This window comes from Struthio camelus, chromosome 3 (genome assembly GCF_040807025.1).
Source record: "Struthio camelus isolate bStrCam1 chromosome 3, bStrCam1.hap1, whole genome shotgun sequence".
In the NCBI taxonomy this organism is placed as follows: Eukaryota; Metazoa; Chordata; class Aves; order Struthioniformes; family Struthionidae; genus Struthio; species Struthio camelus.
The window spans coordinates 117,795,809-117,816,363 of NC_090944.1; the positions used below are offsets into that span (position 1 = coordinate 117,795,809).

Consider the following 20,555-nt stretch of genomic DNA (forward strand, 5'->3'; position numbering starts at 1 on the left):
TACAAAGCTGACTGACACCTTAGTTTCCTCACTAAACAGAGTTATCTAGTCATAAATAAACATGTCATTTCTGGCAAAAATGCACAGAATGAGCACATTTCGGAATAATAATGGTGTAAGAGCGTAAGTCTTGCACTCTGCATCCTTTCTCTTTGCCTGAACAACCAGCCAGGAATAAAAAAAAAAAAAAAAAAAAAACTGGGCACTCATCCAGCCTCAAGCAGGGGCCTGTGCAAGTTTCTCAGAGCTCAGGGTAAAAGTTGAGATTACAACCATTATCCAAACCTATTCTTTTTCTATGTACATAAGCCTGTCCCTTTTACTTCTGACGTAAGCTGTCAAGACTTCCTCCAGCCTTTCAAAACATAGATCCCAAGAGAAACACTCCTGTTTGCTTCCCACCTTCCTGAAACTACAGCTGTCCTTTCACTGCATGCTGTTCAAACCCTTGCATAGCAGCAGCGGCTGAGTGCAGTGCCGTGCTGTTACTGGCTTCTGAGCCCTGCCTGCGCTTTGTGACTCATGCAGGGCATGAAGTGGGAGTTAATGCTGCTTGAAGCAGCAATAACTTTCTGCATGTTTTATTGCAGGTCTTTGGCAGTTTGGAGCGTCCTTCTTCCAGGCTATTTCTGTGCTCAGCCCATCGCCCAGCCCATGCTCTGTTCTGCTTCTTCAGAGAGCGGTTAAGGGACTATGGCATCATCTCTGTGACCACCTTCTTCTCCACGCAGCTCATCAGTCACCATCTCTGCATCCTCTCACCAGGGGAGGAGAGGGGCCTGCAATAATAACCAACCAAAATTAGACTAAAGTATTAAATCAATGGGTGACCTTATTAGCATGAAAGAAGCACATGATAACAGTAACAACCACGGTGGAAGCAACTGCAAAGCTGCTCTTCAGATCACAAGAATTATTATAGTATTATACTTTTCATTTCTGATGAGCCAACACGTTTGTGTGAATAACTGACTAAAACATACTCAAATTCTATTGCAGGAAGTCTTTCTAAGCTTCCCCTTAGTCAGTGGTGCCACTAAGTACATTTAGAAGATGTTTAAGTTTACACTTTCTTCTGTGACCCCGAGGGCATAGACAAATCTATACCATGATGGTAACATTGCATCAGTGGGAGTTTTGACCAAGTAAGGGTTGTAGGATCAGGTCCTACACAGAGCCCTAGATGCAACCTGTAAGATTCTCATTTGGGATAAAAGTGAATGCATTTTGATGAGCTAAGCAACCAAACTGGGTTGATATCCAGTTTGTCTACGAACTTGTTTTGGCATGCTGGCTAAACCATACTTGTTTACCCTGAGTAAACCCAAACTCGGATTATTTTGTTCCCCGAAAAACGCAGGACCTCAAAGTTCCCTAGCAGTCGGAGTGCCAGCTACGCGAGCAGCGAGCAAGAAGGAGCCAAGGATTTTGGAGCTCCTGGGCTAAGTACTAACTGGGAAGCTCTTGTCCTTCCGGACAGACAAACCATGCACGCTCAGAACAACATCATGCTGAACGCGCTCAGAGCCAGTCCAGTCGCGCTGCTCGTATAACGTAGAGATGTTCTGTGTGCGCCTGTATCAGCTGCAGATGAACAGCTGTTTTTCCACACATCTCGAAAACTGCGGTGTTGGCTGAGCAGGGCTAAAAAAGTTCTCAGACTGGAGGGAGCTCTTGCATCCCGCCTCAGGCCGAAACTAAATCTACTTCTAGGTGGTAAATAATAATTTTTTTCCTTTCGCCAGAGTGTATAAGGACTTCCCAGAGACAGGCATGTAGCCTGTCAAGTGCCTTCCAGAACATTTTTCCCAAGACAGCTCTTTCAGAACATGGGTTTTGTTTACAGCATTATTAAAGTCTGTTTGCAGACTTTATTTAACAACATTCCGCTATGAAAAATCTGTTGAAATATCGCAATGGAAATTCGGGCACATTGTTTTTCTTTTGGTTTTGGTGGGAGGCTTTTTTTTTTTTTTTTTGGATTTATTTTATTCGTGCAGATTAGAATTCGGTGAAGGGTTTGGTTGGTTCTACAGCGAAAGCTGCGGCCGCGTAAAGCCTGGCAACTTCCCAAAGACCAAAACGCGTGCACGTTTCTAATTTTAAGTGCATGAAGTCATGAGTGAAACGCTCAAGGCCCGCGCGCGCCGGTGGGGCGCGAGCGGAGAAGCCGCCGTCGCACAGCGCCTCGTTGATCGGACTTCAGGTTTAAGTGGGTGCAGCGGCCCGGCTTAGGCGGCCGCCTCAATAAACGACTTGATTTACCCAGACGCTGACAACGGGCTTTTCGCAAGTCTCCAGACAGCCTGCGACCGGCGGCGGCGGCGGCGAGGCGAGCCCCGGCCAACCCGCCTCGCCCCGCTGACGGCCGCGACCCGCCGGGCCGGGCCGCGGGGGCCGCCGCGGCCCCCCACCCGCTGCCGGGGCCGCCCCTACCCCAGCCCGGCCCTCCCCGAGCGGCGGCGGCGGCCCCCGCGCAGCCCCGCCGCCTCGCCCTCCCCTCACGCACCAGCCGCGGGGCCGGGCCGGGCCCAGCGCGGCCCCGGCCGCCGTTTCCTGCCGCTCGGGGCGGCGGCGGCGGCGGCGGCGGCGGCGGGGCCGGGCTGGGGGCGGGGAGGAGGCGGCGGCGGCGCAGAAGGGAGCGCGGGGGACGGCGGCGGCGGCAGCGGGCGCAGGAGGAGGAGGAGCCGCCGGTGCCGCGGGCGGATGCTGCGAGGAGGCGCCGCGGCCCCCCTGCGCTGCCGGCCGCTCACCTGAGCGGGCGGAGGAGGAGGAGGAGGAGCCGCGGCCGAGCTGCGCGCAGGGCCGAGGGGCGGGCGAGGCCATGGCGCCGGGCGCCTAGCGGGGCCGGCCGGCGGCAGGAGGCCCGCGTCCCGCCGTGTGCGCCCGGCTCCGGCGGCGCCACCCGGCCCCCCACCCCCCGCCGTCTCCTTCTCCTCCTCGCCGCCGCGGCCTAGGAGACCCGGGCGGCCTTGGCCAGCGCGCCGGGCGCGGCCCCGCCGCCGCCCGCAAGATGTCCACCCGCACGCCGCTGCCCACCGTCAACGAGCGGGACGCCGAGAACGTGAGTGCTGGCGGCCCGGCTCGGCCGCGGCCCTGCGCCTCGGCTGCGCTGGGGCTGGGGCTGGGGCTGGGGCTGGGGCTGGGGCGGGCTCCGCCGCGCCGCGCCGCGCCGCACCTGGGCCGGGACCGCGCCGCCCTTATCTGCGGCGGGCCGGGCGGCGGCGGGCACCCGCCGCTGGCTCGGGGCCTCCGCCGCGGCGCGGCCTGCGGGCCGGGCCGGGCCGGGAGCCCAGGGCCCGCCGGGTGCGGGCGGGCTGCCGCGGGCACCTGCTCTTTGTCTGGGCGGCCCCGCCGCCGGCCGCTTTGTGGGCTGAGGGGCTGCACCTCCGGCGCCAGCTGCCCGAGTCCGCCTTTGTGCTCCCCGCCGGCCTTGCGGGCGCCGGGGCGGCTGCCCTGGCCTCCCTCTTGGGGTGCCGAAGCGCGCGAGAAGGCTTAAAAATCCTGCGCGGTCTGTGCTGCTCCCCGCTGGCGGCGGCGGCGCCGGGGCTGTGACATTGTCGCCTGAGGGGAGGGAGCCGAGGCTGGGAGCTGGGGAGGTGCGTTGCCGCATGCCGTTTGTCGCCTTGGGGCAGGGGCTGCGGGAGGGGTCCGAGCAGGGGCTGTATGAGCAACCCCCCCCCCCCCCCCCCCCCCGTGGGGTTGTGCCCACCCTGTAGTTGGGTGGAAGCGCTCGCTGCTTGAGACCGGGAGAAAAACGGCCTGGCGGTTTGAAACGGGAGATGCTTGTTTGTGGGGCATCGCTGGGCCGAGCTTCCAGCCGGGGCCCGGGCCTCGCAGCGGGCGCCGCGGTGCAAGGCGCGGATGCAGCGTCTGCTGTGTTGGGTGGTCGTGTGAAACGAAGAGTGAGTACGGGAAGAGGAATGAGACAGAGGTAACAGAAATGAGATAATATAGTTAAACAAGTGAAATCCTAACTCGGTGTCTTAATGCAGTGAGTTTTTAACGTCAGTAACTCAGTGGAAGTTTAACTGACGTAGCAATATCAGTGTGGTTACTAGCTAAAGCTTAAAGCAGGTAGATGCGTTTGGCCTGCCCTTACTATTCGTGGACTGATGGGTCCTATGTTGCTGTCAGAACAGAAAAAAGTCCTTAAGATGAAAACAAACATTTTGGTTTAATTAAACAGCAAAGCTCATATTTGAGCGATGCCCGTTACTTCTGAGTCTGCGTTTCAGATGTGTATAGGAATGCAGACAAGGCCTAGGTGACAGGAAGAGGTAAGAAAGGTGTATGAGTATGTCCGATAATACAGTACATGAGACTTGCAAAATGCACAAGGCAAGTGGGGATATTTTCAAACCTATCATCATCTTCTATAGAAAGCAAACGTCAATTAAAGTGTTAGTAGTTCCTTTGCGAGGTATTAGGCTACTTTTGAATACTCTGTTTTGACAACCAGAGACAGGTAAATATTTTTTTTTTTCCTTTCCCTCGTTCTTTTTTTCAGAGAAAGCTTTGGGTATCAGCTTTCTAAAAATCAGATTTATACAGGGTATCAAAGTACTCAAAATGGCACATTTGCTTCTGGAAGCCTTGGTGTAAGCCTGTAACCTAATACTAATGAGTATAATCCTGCAGTCAGATAAACAGTGAAAAGCTATACAGTAGTAAGTTTCCAGATCTGCACTAAGTAATTCCTGTGCTGCTGAAGGTAGGGCATCTGCTGGGTTTTGGAGCAGAGTACCCTCAAGGAGGTTGTCACTCCTACCCTCCAGGGCTCTTTGGGAATATGCTGTCCAGAGCCCTGCATGTTATTGGTGATCTCCCCTGCAGAAAATATTTTTGCTAATGTGGCACACACGGGATGAATGAGATGGTTGGTGGTTGACTTCCAGAACAGCAGAATTCCTTGATTTAAAATGGATTTTGTCAGGGTGAGGTGGGACTTTTAACTGACTTAATGTGCCTCCTCCTTCTAATAAACGCTAGTAGACTGATGAAGTGCTCATGCAGATGGGTTTTGGTGCCCAAGTTTAGCTTTGGGTAACTGAGGTGGTAAGTTGCAACTGAAGGGAGTAAATATTTGAAAGGGGCGGGGTTGGGAAAGCAGGAGTTAAAGAGTAAGGTAAGAAGGAATATTTTGGCCTGGAAACTTAAATCCATCTTTATAGGGCATATTTTCAATTTCCAAGTATGTGTATTAGTGAAGCTTTCAGAAGTTCTGCAGTTTAATGGTGATCTTCTGGAGAGCAGTCTTTTTTCCTTCTTGTACTCGCAGCTATCTCTGAGAAATGTGGCTCCATTGTGTGAATCTCAAGGGATAGATTGTAGCTATGTGTCCTGGGGAAAGCTGATTGATGGTTCTGTGCAGAAATCCATGTATGCGTCCAGCTGTGCTTTGCACATGGCATGAGGTCGTTGCATGAAATCATGGGGAGCTACCCTGCCACCACCGCTGCCACCACCCCCTGTCTCTTGGCAGCTGCTTTCAGTGTTCTTTTCGGTGTTCTTCTTACAAAAGGAAAAAAAAATTCAGTGTGCGCTTTTCTCGGTGAGTATGCAAGCATGTGTTCTGTCGTTTGAAAAAAAATTTGGATAAAGCACCTGTCATAAGAATATACATTCCTTGAGGAATTATGGGGCTTCCTGGCAGGATGTGTGGAAAACTTGCATATTTCCATAATTCTTCATGCCTTTTATTCCGTAGTGCCCTTTGAAAATAGCCTGGAAGGGATAGAGTCATGCAGTAGATGACTTGATAAGTTCTTATCAGAATGCTACTGAAAGGTACAGGGGAGCGACTGCAATGGACCAAGCGTGGTCAGAGGGAAATTGCTGTGAAATAATCCATATAACATATAATGATCAGTTGATCAGCCTGCATTATATACATTCAGCCCCCAATTTTACTTCTTTTCGCTGTTCTCTACATCTCCCAATGCTATGTTTAACTCTTCTAAAACATACTCCCATAAATGTTTTTTCACAGTTCTAGTGAAAGAGAAATAAAATTTCCTGTTTTAAAGGCAACAGAATATAAAAAGGTTGTCAAGCACTATTATTCCTATTGAATGGTTCATTGGATAAGCTTAGGAAATTAATAGGTGGATGCAGTACAGTAAAGCCTGTTTGGATGCTTATTATCAGTTTTGTTTTGTGTGTGTGTGTGTTTTTTTTTTTTTTTGAAGTGAAGGGTAAGAGTAGTATTGAAAATACGTTTTCCTGTGTTTTGCCTTTGTATATGTAACTTTATTTACAGCTTCCTCTTGACATATTGTTTGTAGGCTGCCTAGGTAATGCTGCGGTGTGTTTAAACATTTGCAAGTGGGGTTAGTTTGGGTGAACAGAGCTTCCTAACTCTGCTGAGGCTGGAGACTGGAGGAGGACAGGGGCAGAAACCGAAAGCTTTGATTTAGTAGCTCTTTTGTTTCTATTGAGTTGGTATTAATTGAGGGAAGAGGGGCTTTTATGTTTTCCCCTTCATACTGTGCTACCACATGTGACTAAAATGTGGAATGACTTTCCTGAATTAAGGCAAAAGAAAAGAAATATGTTGGTGATTCATTCTCTTAAATCTTTATGGAGGGTTCTACATAACAGAAGATGCATAGAGGTGTGACAGTAGGCTATATACAGTTTGCTTTAGTAAAATTAAAAAAAAATATGAGAGTGCTATAGTTTGTTTTTTCTGATATGAAGACCTCTTAGTCTGGTGTAAGAAGCTGTCTTGAAATCTGTAGTGAATATCACTTAATCCTGTGGGGGTATTAATAATATTTGTGTTGTGGTGTTGCCCATGCAGCTAAGGTTCAAGGTAAAATTGTGCTATGTACTTTTCAGACACCAAAAAAGTTGGTAGATTGTGCTCCAGCGATCTTACATATGTACTGTGGAAAAATGAAGAGGCGAGCCAGGAGCGGTGGGATGGTGAGGTAGCACTGACCAGAACTGAGGAGGAACGCAGGCACTGTAGTTTGTCTTATCTAGCCAGTGCCATATGAGAATGGTTAAGAGATGTCATGGCAGAGGTGGGTTTTAAGTAAAAATACTACAGTGACTGATCGTGTGGCTTGCCTCGTTATCATATGAAGAATTATGGTACTTTCCATACACGTGCATATGCGCGCACAGAGTTGGAGGCTAGTGAGAGAAGGGTGGTGTCTCAAAGGTGAGCTAAAAGCAGGTGTGGTTTAGGATGGCTTTCTGATGATGGAGACTAACAGAGAGATGCATTTTAAAGGGAAACTGAGTAGAGCAAGAGATAACTCTAGGTGACCCTGCTTGAGCAGGGAGGTTGGACTAGATGGTCTCCAGAGGTCCCTTCCAACCTAAACGATTCTGTGATAACAGGATGGAATAGAGTGTTTGGGTTGGGGGTAATAATAATTATACCATGTATGGTTTATTTATTTATTTATTGCCTGGATTTGCTTTTGCACAACAAGAACACATGGTTTTGATTTGCACGGAGGGGGCGTGGGAGAAAGTATCTGACAAGAATTCTTTCTTTCAGTGCCTTAAGCAGAAGAATGGCCTAGTTTCCAAGCCTTATGGGTTCAAGAGTACAGCTGTATCTTTCTTATCCACAAGTGATGGGCTTTAGCAAAGTGGAAATTGCCTATATTTTTCCATGTAAGAATATTTTTCTCCCCCCCCCCCCTTTTTTCCCCCGCTTCAGTTCTTGAGCGAGCCCCTGTGTTGTAGGGGGAAACACACGTTTAGAGCATTATGCAGAGGAAAGAGCAGTGTTTGTTCTGTTATGACGCATGTTACCTGTTTTGAATTTAATCTTCTATGTGAAACATAAATAATCGTGGGACAGATGAAATAAATGTTTAATTTCCTTATTTTTCTTCTTTCTGATTTTTTTTAATAATTCTGTATTTTAATTGCCTGGAAGACAGCTGTTTCTCTGTATGCAATATTTCTTTTTTATTATGCAAAAGGAATTATTTTGGGGCAAATAAGAACAACACTGAAGCATTATTCTTTTGGGCATTGTAAAAGAACTGTTAAAGTTCAGAAAGAGTTAATGCAGGTTGATTGTACGGCTTATTTCATTTCATACTTCGTGGGGTTTTTTGAGGTTTGTAGGTAAACAAAGCAGTCGATTGCTTGAGTTTGGCATTCTTGCATGATCAGTGGAGTTAAACGTTTAACTAGAGCAGTGAGATTGCTCTGTGTAGCCAGGTTGTTGTTGGGGTCTGTACCTTCGTATTTGTCTGATCATGCAGAATTATTGTTTATGTTATATGTTCTTATTTATTTTCTGTCTCAGCTCTTAATGTTTTGATCATCAGTAAAGGCAGGAGTTTTTTTTTCCCCCGATGCACCCAGTTACATTTAGAGGTTACTGTTTCTACTGTAAATGTGGTAAGTTTCTCCCTTTGCAGTTGTTGCTGTTGAGTAGAGGGAGCTCCTGCAAACTTTTAACTGGTAGCTATAGCTTAGGCACTGGGTGGGGGGGAGGTGTCCTTTTTCTTTTCAGTGCAAATACTGATATTTCTGTATAATTACATTCTTGATCAGTGACTTGCATTTACGCTTGCAGGACTTTTTTTTTTTCCTTGTTCTTAGAACTGGCTAGAGACCTAGCCTTACTATCTTAGCGATCTCTTGAGAGAGGACTTAAGAAACTCTTTTGCAGTAGTACAGATTCATTGAGAAACTACTGTGTAAATAGGACAGAGATGATTTTACTATTAATGTGGAGCTCTAAATCCGTGGTGAAAATGAATGAGCTTTGTGTTTACAATTCTGGAGGAATCCCCCCCCGCCAAAGTCCCTCCAAAAAACAACCTTTCCGCCCATTTTTTTCAAGTGCAAATAAAGCCTTAAAAAGGATTTCTTACAGATTAGCCTAGTAACAACTTAAGGAGTGGAACAAACTTTTCAAGTGCTAAATGACTGCAGAGAGAAAGCTTTCTATCAGAGTTATACCACTGATATAACTCTGATACCACCATCTTTTAGTAGCTTCAACTGTTTGATATATTTTTTTTTTTTTGTAATAAACATTTATGCTGTATTCTGACCTGGAAGTTAAATATACCCCTTTTAAATAGCAGATAGTGATGTGTTTCAAACTTGGCTTAATTGGTATTGTGCTCATGAGATGATGTATTCATATTTTGTCATTGGAAACGCAGTGTATGCTCTTTGTGTATGCTTTTTTGTTTTTTGTTTAAATCTTTCTGGAATTTCAAAATCACTTTTTTGGGGGGCAAGAGTGAGGATATCGGAAGATTTTTGAAGTCTTAAAGCTTTCCTTCCCTCTGGATAGTAGTAAATCAAGAAGAAATTGTCTCAAGAGTTGAGCGTTTTGAAAAATAATTACGAGAGTGGGAAAGTTACATTGAAACTTTTATATGCTTCAATGTAGTGAATATGATGGAACTGAATATGAGTTTTAGTAAGTTCATTCTTTCTCTATATCCACTGGCAAGCCTGGTTAATTGTTAATATTGATCCTATTTTTCAGTCTCTGAATTAATATTTCTTTCAGCTCAGTGCTAAATTGTGAGTTTTAAATTGGGAAGGCACTATTTCGTGTAAGAAAAATAATTCTTAGTTTTTTATCCTACTGAGTAACTTACCAAAATAGGTCTTCAAAGAATTTCTGAGATCTCAAGGTCAGTTTGAGACTTTATAGCTGTTCAAGATAATGCAGCTTAGGCAGAGTTTTGATGAGCCATCCTAGTGAAACTAAGGTAAAAAATTCCAAATGGTCCTTTTTTAAAAGCAGGTTTCCCCGTGCTATTTTAATCTTATTTTATTTAAGTAGTGATCAAACATGCTATAACTATCATAGTAAAATTGTTTAAGGCAGAAGCATTAGAGAGTACTCTGCTTACATTAATCCTGCTTCTTTGTGAAGTAAGATGGCAGTTGGAAAAAAATATATATTTTTTTTTTTTGAGATGAGCATTTTGTCAGGGATTTCTTTGTGTATGCTTTCAAAGAAAACACTGACTTAGGCTGAAGGACATATGTTCACATTCATAGTAATAGGCTTCTGCACAGTTAAATTCAGCTAGGCTACCATTAACCTTTAAAGCAATGAACCACATGTGCTCAGGGAGCAGTGCCGTGGTTCAGACTGTAATGACTGATAAGTAGAGTGTATTTATGTTAACAAAGAAGTGTGTAGATTTTCTGTACATCTCTTTGTTGAATGTAAGATCATTATGTTATTTTTAAATGTGCAGTCTTAACAGGACAAATCAACAGTCTCTTTTACGTTCAGTTAAATCTTTGGAAAGCAGGTTTGCTGTTCTGTTGGAACAAAGACACTGTGTGTTTTCAGGTTTTCTTACTCTGTTTTGCTACGTGCTGATCTTGCAGCAAAAAGTCACTTTGCTTCTTTTATTTTGCCGTTTCTATGCTTGTGGGACACCTTAGGTGTACGTAGACTGTGGGTGAAACAATGAGAAGTGGTCTGCGCTCCACTTATGATGTTAGCGCTAATATGGCTCACGATCAAGGTGACTTCTGTAAAGGCTCCTACTGAGCTGTTTAAGTGCACTGTGCCAGCGACTTCTGACCACCTATGTGCAAAACTATTTCAAGTTTGACATTTTATAAAAATGCAAGACATGTTATAGAAACCTGCATTCACAACAAAATAATTCAATATGTTTTGAAAAAAAAGGGGGGGATATTTTTCTTCACATGTACACGTTCTGCGCAGTGCTTAGCACCGCACTTCAAAGAGCGGTAACATAGGAGAAAGAGGACTATTTGGTTACAGTAACGTCTAGCCAGTTTCACTGTTTTAATTTCCAAGCTGCACACCAAACCCAAAAAAGCACTTACAAAAAAGAAGCAGTAAAACAACATTTAGATTTTGAATATCCTGTAAGCATATTTGCTGGATATATGTATTCATAGTCCTGATGGTTTCTCAGCTAAGGATCGATAAATATCGTTGACTTGAAAACCTGGGGGGAGAATGAAACACATTCATAACTTCTGAACAAGGTGAACACTGGTCTACATAACTCTGGCGATAAATAGAATTGATAATCCTGTTCTGTATTTAAGCATCTGTCTTGTAGTAACAAAATAAAAGACGTAAGTAACAAAATAAGAGATATTAAATAAAGAAGAAAATAATATCCAGGCTGATATATTTCAATCGATTTTTAATTGATTAATTAGGAGGAGCTTTGGCTAGTGTTGTTGCAGTACTGTGTTTTAAACAAATACAATTGTGATATGGCTAGCTTGAATAATAAGACAGAGCTCTTCACCTCTGATGAAAGCCCTTATATTCAGCTATATGAACATTAATGTATTATATATAGAGCTACTGGATAGCCTATGGCAGTCTTTTGCAAGAGCAGGTAATGATGATGCTACTGGTGACAAAGTCTAATTATTTTTGTATTATTAAGTAGTAGTGGTGCATGAGAACTTTCAAATTTCAAGCAAAGACAAAGTTAGGGTGGATTGTTATCTTTTATTACATAGATGTGGTTGGAGAAAATAGATTAGCTTTTTGACGGACGAGGTTCTTATAAGCTCGCTGTAAAGGCTCCTGCCCAAGGCAAACCTCACGGAAAAACCTGTAGTGCCTGTGCTCTGCTGTGCTTCTGTGGGAGGATTCACTCCTTACTTATGATGCATTAAAACGCACGTCTCTTTTGTAAGTGAAAACGAAGTCTTAGTCACAGTGGAAGAGTGCTATTTTCAGCTTCCTTGGACGCCTTCGTCCCAACTTCCTCCTTTGCCCGCTGGTGGTTCACATCTTTCCCATCTCAGCGAAATACTTGGGAAGAAAGTAAAATAAAGTAAAATATTTTTTACTTGTCTCTAAGCAGCCACTTTTTTCAAAGTGGAAAAGGTCTTTTAATCTGTTTAATTACATGGACCGTTTTTCGTATTTAGTTCCTCAAATTATTTGGTCTAGTGCATTTTAAACATGATAGGATCTAAGCTGTTGTCGCAGCAGCTTTATTGTTATGTGCTTTCCAATATCCACCTTTCTGAGATTGAGTTTACCCTAGTTCATTCAGTTGCTGGCCATTTACTACCTGTAACTTCCTATTTTATCAGCATTTTGCCCCCCACTTCTGTGTTTTTTCCCCCCACGTTTTGCTTACAAAAGTGCTTTCATGCTTGAGCTTGGGTAATTGTTGCCAACTTCCTTATGCTTCTCGCTCTTTCTGGGACCTTTTCCAGTTTTGCTCTTTTAATGACATAACCAAAATCAATACAAAGCTTTACTAACGCTATGTAGTTGTATCTCTTGTTTATCCTTCAAGTAATATCCTTTTGTATAGATCCCACGGAGGATTTTAGTGGGAGAATTATCCGAGTAGTAAAGCTGACGGGAGTAAAGAAATCTTTTGTTCTGGATAGGTGGAGGGAGTGGTTTTTATTTGAGGGGTTCTTCTTGAAATTATTAATGAAAAGGGTTATTGCGACTTTAAATGCTCAACCAATTAGACCATGTTTTCCTCACTCTATACGTCTCCACCTCCCCACGGTAAGAGTTTCTGTGCTCTCTTCTCTCAGATAACAGCCGAGAGTAATCAAGAGTTTTACAGCGATTAGTTAGGAAGAGTGTGCAATTTGTGATGTCCTTTGTAGAGAGAGATGTTCTTTGGGAAGTCAGCTGGTGCGTGAGGAGTATGTTGGGAGGGAACCGCGGAGTTACGGCAGCTCGGTTTGCAACGTACGCTGCAGCTGCACGTGCTGTAGTCGGTTGCTGGTTTGTGCTAAAATGGTAAATATCTGAAATTCCTTTGGAGAGTGCGTGCTTGGCTTCAGTTGTATGCAAGTATCTTTCTCATTCTTAGATGTTTCTGTCATTACGTAGAATAAGCAGAGGCACAGCTCAAAAATTCAGAGAATCTCACACATCAAGAGTCTGATTTTTTTGCCATTGAAATTGCCTTAGCCTGTTAAATGCTAGGCTGAGCTTTTACAGAGGATCCAGTAGGTTCCCACAAAAGGGTTTCACGTGTAATGTATTTACTGCTGTCCCTATCCCAGATTACATAATGTTATTGACTGAAGGTAATAGAATTCTTCAAAGCATTTAGATTTTTTTTTAGCAATTTTTTCCAAGAGTAATCGGATGGTTTTTTTCCTGCAGTTATTACAGTAGGGACTGTCTACTGGTAATTAAAAAATCAAGGAAAATATCATTACTTGGTGAGAGGCTAAAATAGTATTTTCTCCTTAACAGCAGACTCCAGAAGGAACAACAATTGTAATCATGCAGTATGATGAGGTTTATGCAGAAAATACTGTCTCCGCGTAGCCTTTAGCAGGCACACCTATGTATAATAGCTTTTCAAGTTTGTTTCTCTTACTTTGATATTGAACAAACAAGGCTGACTGCTTTTTAGAGTTCGTTCTTCTGGTGACGGACATCAGATGCACTTGAACAAAGAAAATATATGAAAGTACTTCACAGTGAAACTCTTGCTCCATCTACTGCGTAGTCCAGAGAAATTTTACATTCAGAAAGTTGATATGACCAATGAGGGTCGATCTCGTATAGGTGCTGGAATTGGGCACTGGAGGACATTTTTATTGGAGTACGTACGCCTACAGCAGTGTTCATAAACAGGCTAAGAGAAATCTGATCACTCGATCTGTGTAAAGAAAAGTAGACTGATAAAATGAAAATTACATTTAAAAGACCTTTTTAACAAAGCCATCTTTGCTCATTGGTGATTGCAGAAGCATAGAAAATCAAGTTAGACATTTTCCAAATATTACAAAATAAAATGTTGATTTTTTTCTGTTTAGTTGATTTTGAGGCAGGTGTGCAAGCTTTTGGAAATCTTTATATTTTGATATTAAGTGCAAGCTCTTTCACCATTTCTCATTAAATCCATTCCCAGTGGTGTGTAATACTTTGTTGAAATGGAATTATTTTCAAAGGGAAGTGTGTCAAGCCTTCTAGAGTAGCATGGAAGAGACCAGCTGGGCTCCTGTATCCATATGTTTGTTCTTATTCCCTTCACATACTAATTATTAACCTGGAGAGGCTAAATTAAATATAATGCTTGGTTATTAGTCTAAAGGCTAAGTTATTTTGATAAAGACAAACATTAACTGTGGCTGAGCTCTTTTCCTGGTATTATCTTGATATAATTGAAGATATTAGCAAGACTAGCTCAGTGGGAGACACGTAGAACAAAGAAGGGCATGAGCTGAGGAAACTGGCAGATATCTTGACAGGTAGTACAGTTATCATATATTAGAGCTAACTTTATTTCCAGATAATTTTTGAGAAAGGTTAAAAGGTTCTGCCTAATTTCAGGTCACATATTGGATGGTAGGAAGAAGATAGAAAGTGGATAATTTTCTTATCATTTGCTTCGTGAGAAGATACTTAAATTGGTAGCTGTCCCCCTGGAGTTGGAAGGGTTCTGCTGAATTTGGTCAATTTAGGGGAAAAAGTACAGATGGAGCTTCCAGGGAACTTTAGGTAAATTAGGGACCACGACCGTGCATAATAGGGATGTGCGCTCATATGTCATACAGTGTTGTGGCTTTCCTTGTCTCGTAAGAGGCAGGGAACACCTTAGGGCTGTGGGTGGTGGAGAGCCGTGACAGGCCTGGTGATGGGAGAGGGGACATTAGTGTTTGACCTAGGCTAAGACTTGAAAAATTCAGCAACGAGCATGTGAAATCTGTGTAAGGACAGCCGACTTTGGAGGACGGCTTCCGAATTGTTGATAGAGGGATAGATAATCCCTCTAACCTTCTGACGTTGTCCTCGCATTTCCATAAATGACTTGTCTGCTTTCCTCAGCATCCCTTAAAACTGAGTCAAATAGATTCCTGTTATAGTATGAGACAGAATCCCCTCAGGGGAGCCACCTAAATCGGTGATTTCCAAACTGTGAAACAGTTTGGCACATTTCTCTAGAGGTATCGAAACTGGTTCAAAATGTGACTAGTTCAGGACAGAGCAGAGAGTTGCCACCGTTAATGGTGGGCTGGAGGCTACCATTGCTGCTACTGGTTACTTGGCTGCATCTTTATCAGCTAGATAAAGAAGTCCGGAAATGCCTGACTTGCAGGCTGGGAGTAGTGTCAAAAAACTGTAATTTGGGATCTGTGATCCTCCACCTCCTGATTGTCAAGGACCGGAGAGAGAAAGCTGTACCTATTTTTTTTTTTTTTTTGTACTCACTTTTTTCCTTCTTATTGTTGGATTGGCTGCTTGTTTTAACGGCAGCATGTTTATTTTGAATATATACTGGTTCTTGTTTGACGTTTTCATTGTAGATTCTTTGGTTTTTTTTTTTTTCTTCCTAAGCTTCATCCATATCTTCTATTTTTTTATGTTATTTCTTCCAGTTTTTCTTGTCTTTCTAGTAAACAGAAAATCCAGCACCTATTGTCTTTAATATTTTCTTCTCATCCTGTGATATTTTTCGTCTTTTGCTTTTTTGGCTCACTTATGTAACCTGGACTATTTCAGTAGTTATGTTCATTCTGTTTCTTATGCTTGGCTTTGACATCTTTCCTATATTCACAGATAATTTCAGGTATGCTAGCTTTCTGTCTATGTTTTGAGCTCAAAATGTTGTCAGATATCTGCAGTATATTTTTGTGTGATTGACAGTATTCATGATCTACTGTATTACCATATCAGCTGGTTTAAAACATATAAAGGAATATTATTTTTAGCTGTATCACGTACTTTGCAAAATCTTTGAGGAATATTACTGTAGGTTTTTTTGTTTTTAAGATTTAAATTCCTAGTTGCATGTATTTCTAACATGTTAAATTAAGACGGTTTGCGATCATAAATGGTTAAATCCCAAAGGTGGTGGCATGAGTTTAGAAGCAGGGGGCACTGAGGAGATGGTAGTCTGAGACTTACACAGAGCACACTCTTCAGCTCATGTCTTATGACTCATCCCAGGGGCGCAGAATGTTTGGATGACTTAAAGTTAAGGATAAATCTGTGCAAGGATGGGGATATATTTGCTAAACTGAAATGTGGTGTAGTATTTTTCACATAAAGTAAGTAATTACTGCAGCCCAATGGAGTGCATATTATTTGATTCATTAATTAAAATTTATATGAAAAACAGGGCACAGTGCACTCAACAGAAGACAGTCTTCATTTTGCTTTGTCTTTTTTGGTTCATCATGTCCCCTGTACCTGCTGGCTTGGATAAGTAATGATTATCTTGTTATATACTTAAAACATGATTTCCTCTTTCAGAAGACTTTGGTCTGAGTTTAGCAGTGTTCTTAAAACGCTCCGTATTGTGACGAGGAAAAACAACAGTTGAACTGCAGCTCCTACCGTCAGATCAGACTTTGCTAGACTATTATCAGGGGATAAAACCATTGTAACTGAACGGTACTTGAATGCTGTCTCATTGATCGAAGTGTCCTATACTGTCTAAGGTACTTCCTCCTTTTAGTAATTCAGTTAGTTTTCCTGTGCCAAAGTATACATTACTTCTCCTACTCAATCACATTTTGTATCTGTACTTATTTAAAACTGAAGATATGCTTGTAAAATGCTGGGTCTGAATAAATCCTGATTTAAATATTAAAACTACATCTCCTTAGCAGAAGGTGTCCAGTAGGTACGTTGACTGAGGCAGGGCTTGTTAATGACGTCAAAAGGCCTCAATGCAGAGAATCAGATCAGAAAATATTTCCCAGCTTAAAAGTTGAAGAAACTAAACTAGTACACTTCAGTGCAAGGGGCCGCAATTGGGAAGGTCGCCTTGCTGCACCCCTGAAGGTTGCAGCCCCTGTGTCTGTCCGGCAGCTCGGGTGGAAGGGCATGAAGTAGGCTTTATTAGTCTGCTGTACATCCATGGAACGTTTTCCTCTTCTAATTCTCAAAACTAACCAATTACCCAACTACTTTTTGGCTTGTTTGTATGGTGTGTGTTGTATTGTATGAAGGGATGCTTTGTGAGGAGTCTTTGCACCCTTTGGATTAGAGTTTCATGGCAACTGCAGAGCCCTGCACTGCCCTGCAGTTTCATTCATAGAACATCTGTGTGTCAATCGGTATACAGCGCTATCAGGTTGGATGTTTTAACTGGTAATCTCCTCACTTTTTAGAAGAGGTACTTAAAGTTAATTAAACCTTGATGTACAACAGTAAGATGGGAATCTGTCTTGATGTATCCATCAGTGGATCCACTGGATGGATCTCGTAATGGGATTGTAAAGACTTTAGACAGACTGTCCAGCTTGATGATGGAATAACTTAATGAACTCTTTTATGTGCGGGAGATGTTAAAGGTGTTTTGCCCATGTATGTCGTTCTTGAAGTGTAACTCCTTCAGCATACAGTATACGTTCTCCCCTCAATCACAAGGCCAGGTCGCGTAAAACCAAACAAGCACATCTACTTTTTTGTTTGCATGGTGTTTTTTTGTTTTGATTTGTTTTTTTGCCAGTCCGTCTGGCTTTCCACTTTAGTACAGAATGGGAATAAAGATCTGCAAGCTACAGTTTCACTAGAAGCATTGATTTGCCTCTCGATTATGAAAGAAAGAGATATGATCAGTTTTCTTTTCCATGTCTTTCCTGTTCTGACTGTGTGGTTCTACAGCAGCTTCAAATGGAGCTGGTCTGGTCCCACCAGCTGGGCAGTCCCACTTCTTCCTCGTGTGCTGGGAGTTATCTTGGTAGAAAAGTCGCCAGTTTTAGTTTGGCTTGCCTCCCTGTGTTGCCTCTGTGCCTTGCTGTGCCAGCAGCAGTGCAGTTTTAAGTGGGTGCAGACCCCTTGTAGGCACAAGGTGGGTTAGCTTGAGCAGCTGTGATGCCACGTGCTGACTTGGCCAGAGATTTGTGTTAGGTTTTCAGTAGGCAAGAAAAAACTTGCACTTCGTAAACTTGAGAAAAGAACGAGGTGGGATTCAAAGCCTGTCCTGATATTAATTGTGTGTGTGTGTTTTCCTTCTGCCTTTTGCAGGAAAAACCTCAGCTACCCTGGAAGACGGTTTGGTCATGAGTTTCAGAGACAATTAGCTTTAAAAGCTGGTCACTCTTTTAGTTAACAAGCCTTTCATCTTGCTTCTCTTCTCACTGTCTGGAGGCAAGCCTTAGTCTTCCAGATTGTAGTCTCCAGACTCTGGAAACAGCCCTTTCCCCTCACTTTTGAAGTGTGATATTAAAGTGTTTTCCATTTCTTGTATTTGTGCAAACTGTTGAGAAGCTCCATAGGCTTGACACGGTGCTGAACTGTAAGTTGTTTCATATCCCTTTTCTCCTGCCTTTCATCAGGCCAGATGAAAAATGACTTGGCGACATTATTTGTAAGTGCAGTAAAAACTTCTGCTGGTTCCCTGTGCCAGAAGTTTCGCTTCTGGGGTGTGCTCCTGTTTGTGTGTGTTTGGTTCAATTACCTATCAAGGTTAGTGCATAATTCTTTCTGGTTCTGTTGAATGTTTTTCAGCTGACTTGGAGCGCCGTGGCATGCAGCGGCAGTGCCTGTAGCTGCCCAGGTTTCTGAGCCTGGCGGTGAGATGCTCTCAGTGAGTCAGGATTTGAGAATGCTCATTTGGAGCCATGCGCTGGCAGTTTTGAAGATCTTACAAATGCAATACCTCAGTAAAAGCTGGCAAGGTTAAACTGATGACCTGCTGAGAAAAGAGCAATGGCTAGTGAGGAACATTAAAAGAACTCTCTGTGAGAAGGGCAGCGTTTTCAGGAGGCTGCAGCAGGAGTAGCCTTTCCCTTCCCTCCCCCCTTCCACCTCTATATAAGTGCTTTTCTTCAAAAACACTGATTCGTAATAGATTTCACTTGCGTAGTTACAAAGGCAGAACGAACGAAATGGTAAACGAAATAAGCCTTCAATTCCTGTGTTTGAAGCTGAGTGTCACTGTCTTAATTATTATGTTTTGACAAAATAGGAAATAGCGTACTCCTTTGCTTGGTAGGACTGATTCTGTGGCTTCTAGTACTGTACTGAATGACAAGGAGCTGGAAATAGGTAAAGGTACAAAAATTCTATGAAAAAGTGTTTTCTTTCTTTTTTTTCCTCCCGTTGTTTACCCTGGGGATTTATTGCAGCAGCTTTTAAAAGTCTTGTCTTGATTTTTTTTTTTTTTTTTTTGGGGGGGGGGGGGGTGGTGTTAAGTTGGCTTGCCGTAGCAGTTAATGAAGATGATATGGGCTGCATGTCCTGAATTAGCCCTGGAAAATCTTGATTGTGCGTTTGGGATGAGTCAGGAGTGAAAGTGCCAGATTGAAATAACTATGCCAATTTTGAGCGAAACGAAACAAATGCAGGAAGGTGCTGTTCTTCTGCACCTGCGTGCCTGCCTAGGCACTGAGGCTTTCTGAGGAAGGGGGATAAGAGGAGGAAATGGTCTGGCTAATTTCAGGTTAAAGACCTGATTTACGGCTATGAAAGTATTTATTGTTCTAAAGTGTTTTGACCGACTCCTCTCTGCAGGGGAAGACCAATGCATTTTTTTTTAACCTTTTGAATAAATTGTATCTGTGATTCCATTTGATAATGAACCCCACCCTTCCGCATGATTTTTCTGTCACTTTAAAAAATTGGAAGCCTACTAGAAAATGGAAAGCATTTATGAGGTTAATATCATTATATGAAAGCTGCAAATATTCTGCAGAACTTTTTGTCTGTGTACTTTTAAACATATACATTCTTTAATGAAGTCTGGATAACTTTACATGACATCGCATTGGTATAACGCGCTCAGGTTTCGGGCCTAGAATGCTTGAAGCTGTAAACGTTGCATGCTGTATAGTCAGTGGCCGGAAAAGTCAACTCCGTCTCTAGTTGAGAAACTCGCTTCTGGTATGTCTCACAAGCTACGTTGAGCACTTAAAAAGCTGAAAACTTCTAAGGAGCTTAGATACCATAGTAACAAGCACAGGATAAGACTTAGGACTTACTAGCTCAATGGGCAACAATAAGTTTACCTATTCCTAGCATGTATGTATGCTTTTAGAGAGGAATTTTCATTATATTTGGGCATTAGTGGATTGCACTTTATCTTGTAGTAGAAAAAAGTTTTCTTTGGAGTTGTGAAGTATAGAATCTTGCATTAAGGAGAAGAGGAAAGAAAAATACAAAAACTGGTAAGGAGAAGTTTTGCGTAGTATCTCACTTCATACTATACATTGAGCTCCATACATTTTTGGATATCTTTAAAGTTTTTTTTTTGATATATAAAACGCTTTTCAGTGTTACAGTATCAGTTAGTGAAAGTTCCTGTATGCTTGACTGGGACCTGCTTTATTGAAAATCAGCTTCGAGTTCCTGATAGCTTCAAGCTCTCTCAGAAGTTTATGCCTGGTATTCTTAAATGTTATGTACATCTGATGTAAACAGAAGGATGCACGTTTGTGTGTCTGATTATTTTCACCATGTACTTCTGGAAAGCTTATGTGAGCAGGCCCAGGGTGTAGGAGTTAAAGACAAACTTTTCACAGTCTTGTTTGATTCTCTTCTGTGTTTGCCATGCATTGATCTTGGTATCGAGTTTAAGATCTATTTAGTCCTTTGCCCTCTTTGAGGGGGTGTGTATGTATGTGGTTTTTTCAATCTATTCTGTTTCAGTTGA

The 20,555-nt window shown here is 43.0% G+C and overlaps 1 protein-coding gene across 11 annotated transcripts in view; it reads left to right on the top strand.

Moving 5' to 3' along the window:
- Positions 1-2,768: 2,768 nt before the first annotated feature.
- MARK1 (microtubule affinity regulating kinase 1) overlaps positions 2,769-20,555 on the top strand; it is a 64,546-nt gene continuing 46,759 nt past the window's right edge. For 10 of the 11 annotated variants that reach the window (XR_011140438.1, XR_011140439.1, XR_011140441.1 and 7 more), the window contains exon 1: positions 2,859-3,064. Coding sequence is in view for 7 of the 11 variants with exons in the window: in XM_068939895.1 (XP_068795996.1) it covers positions 3,014-3,064 (51 nt within the window). In the remaining 4 variants the exon portion in view is untranslated. Of the gene's footprint in view, positions 3,065-20,555 lie in introns of all 11 variants that reach the window. The other variant, XM_068939901.1, reaches the window with a different exon arrangement.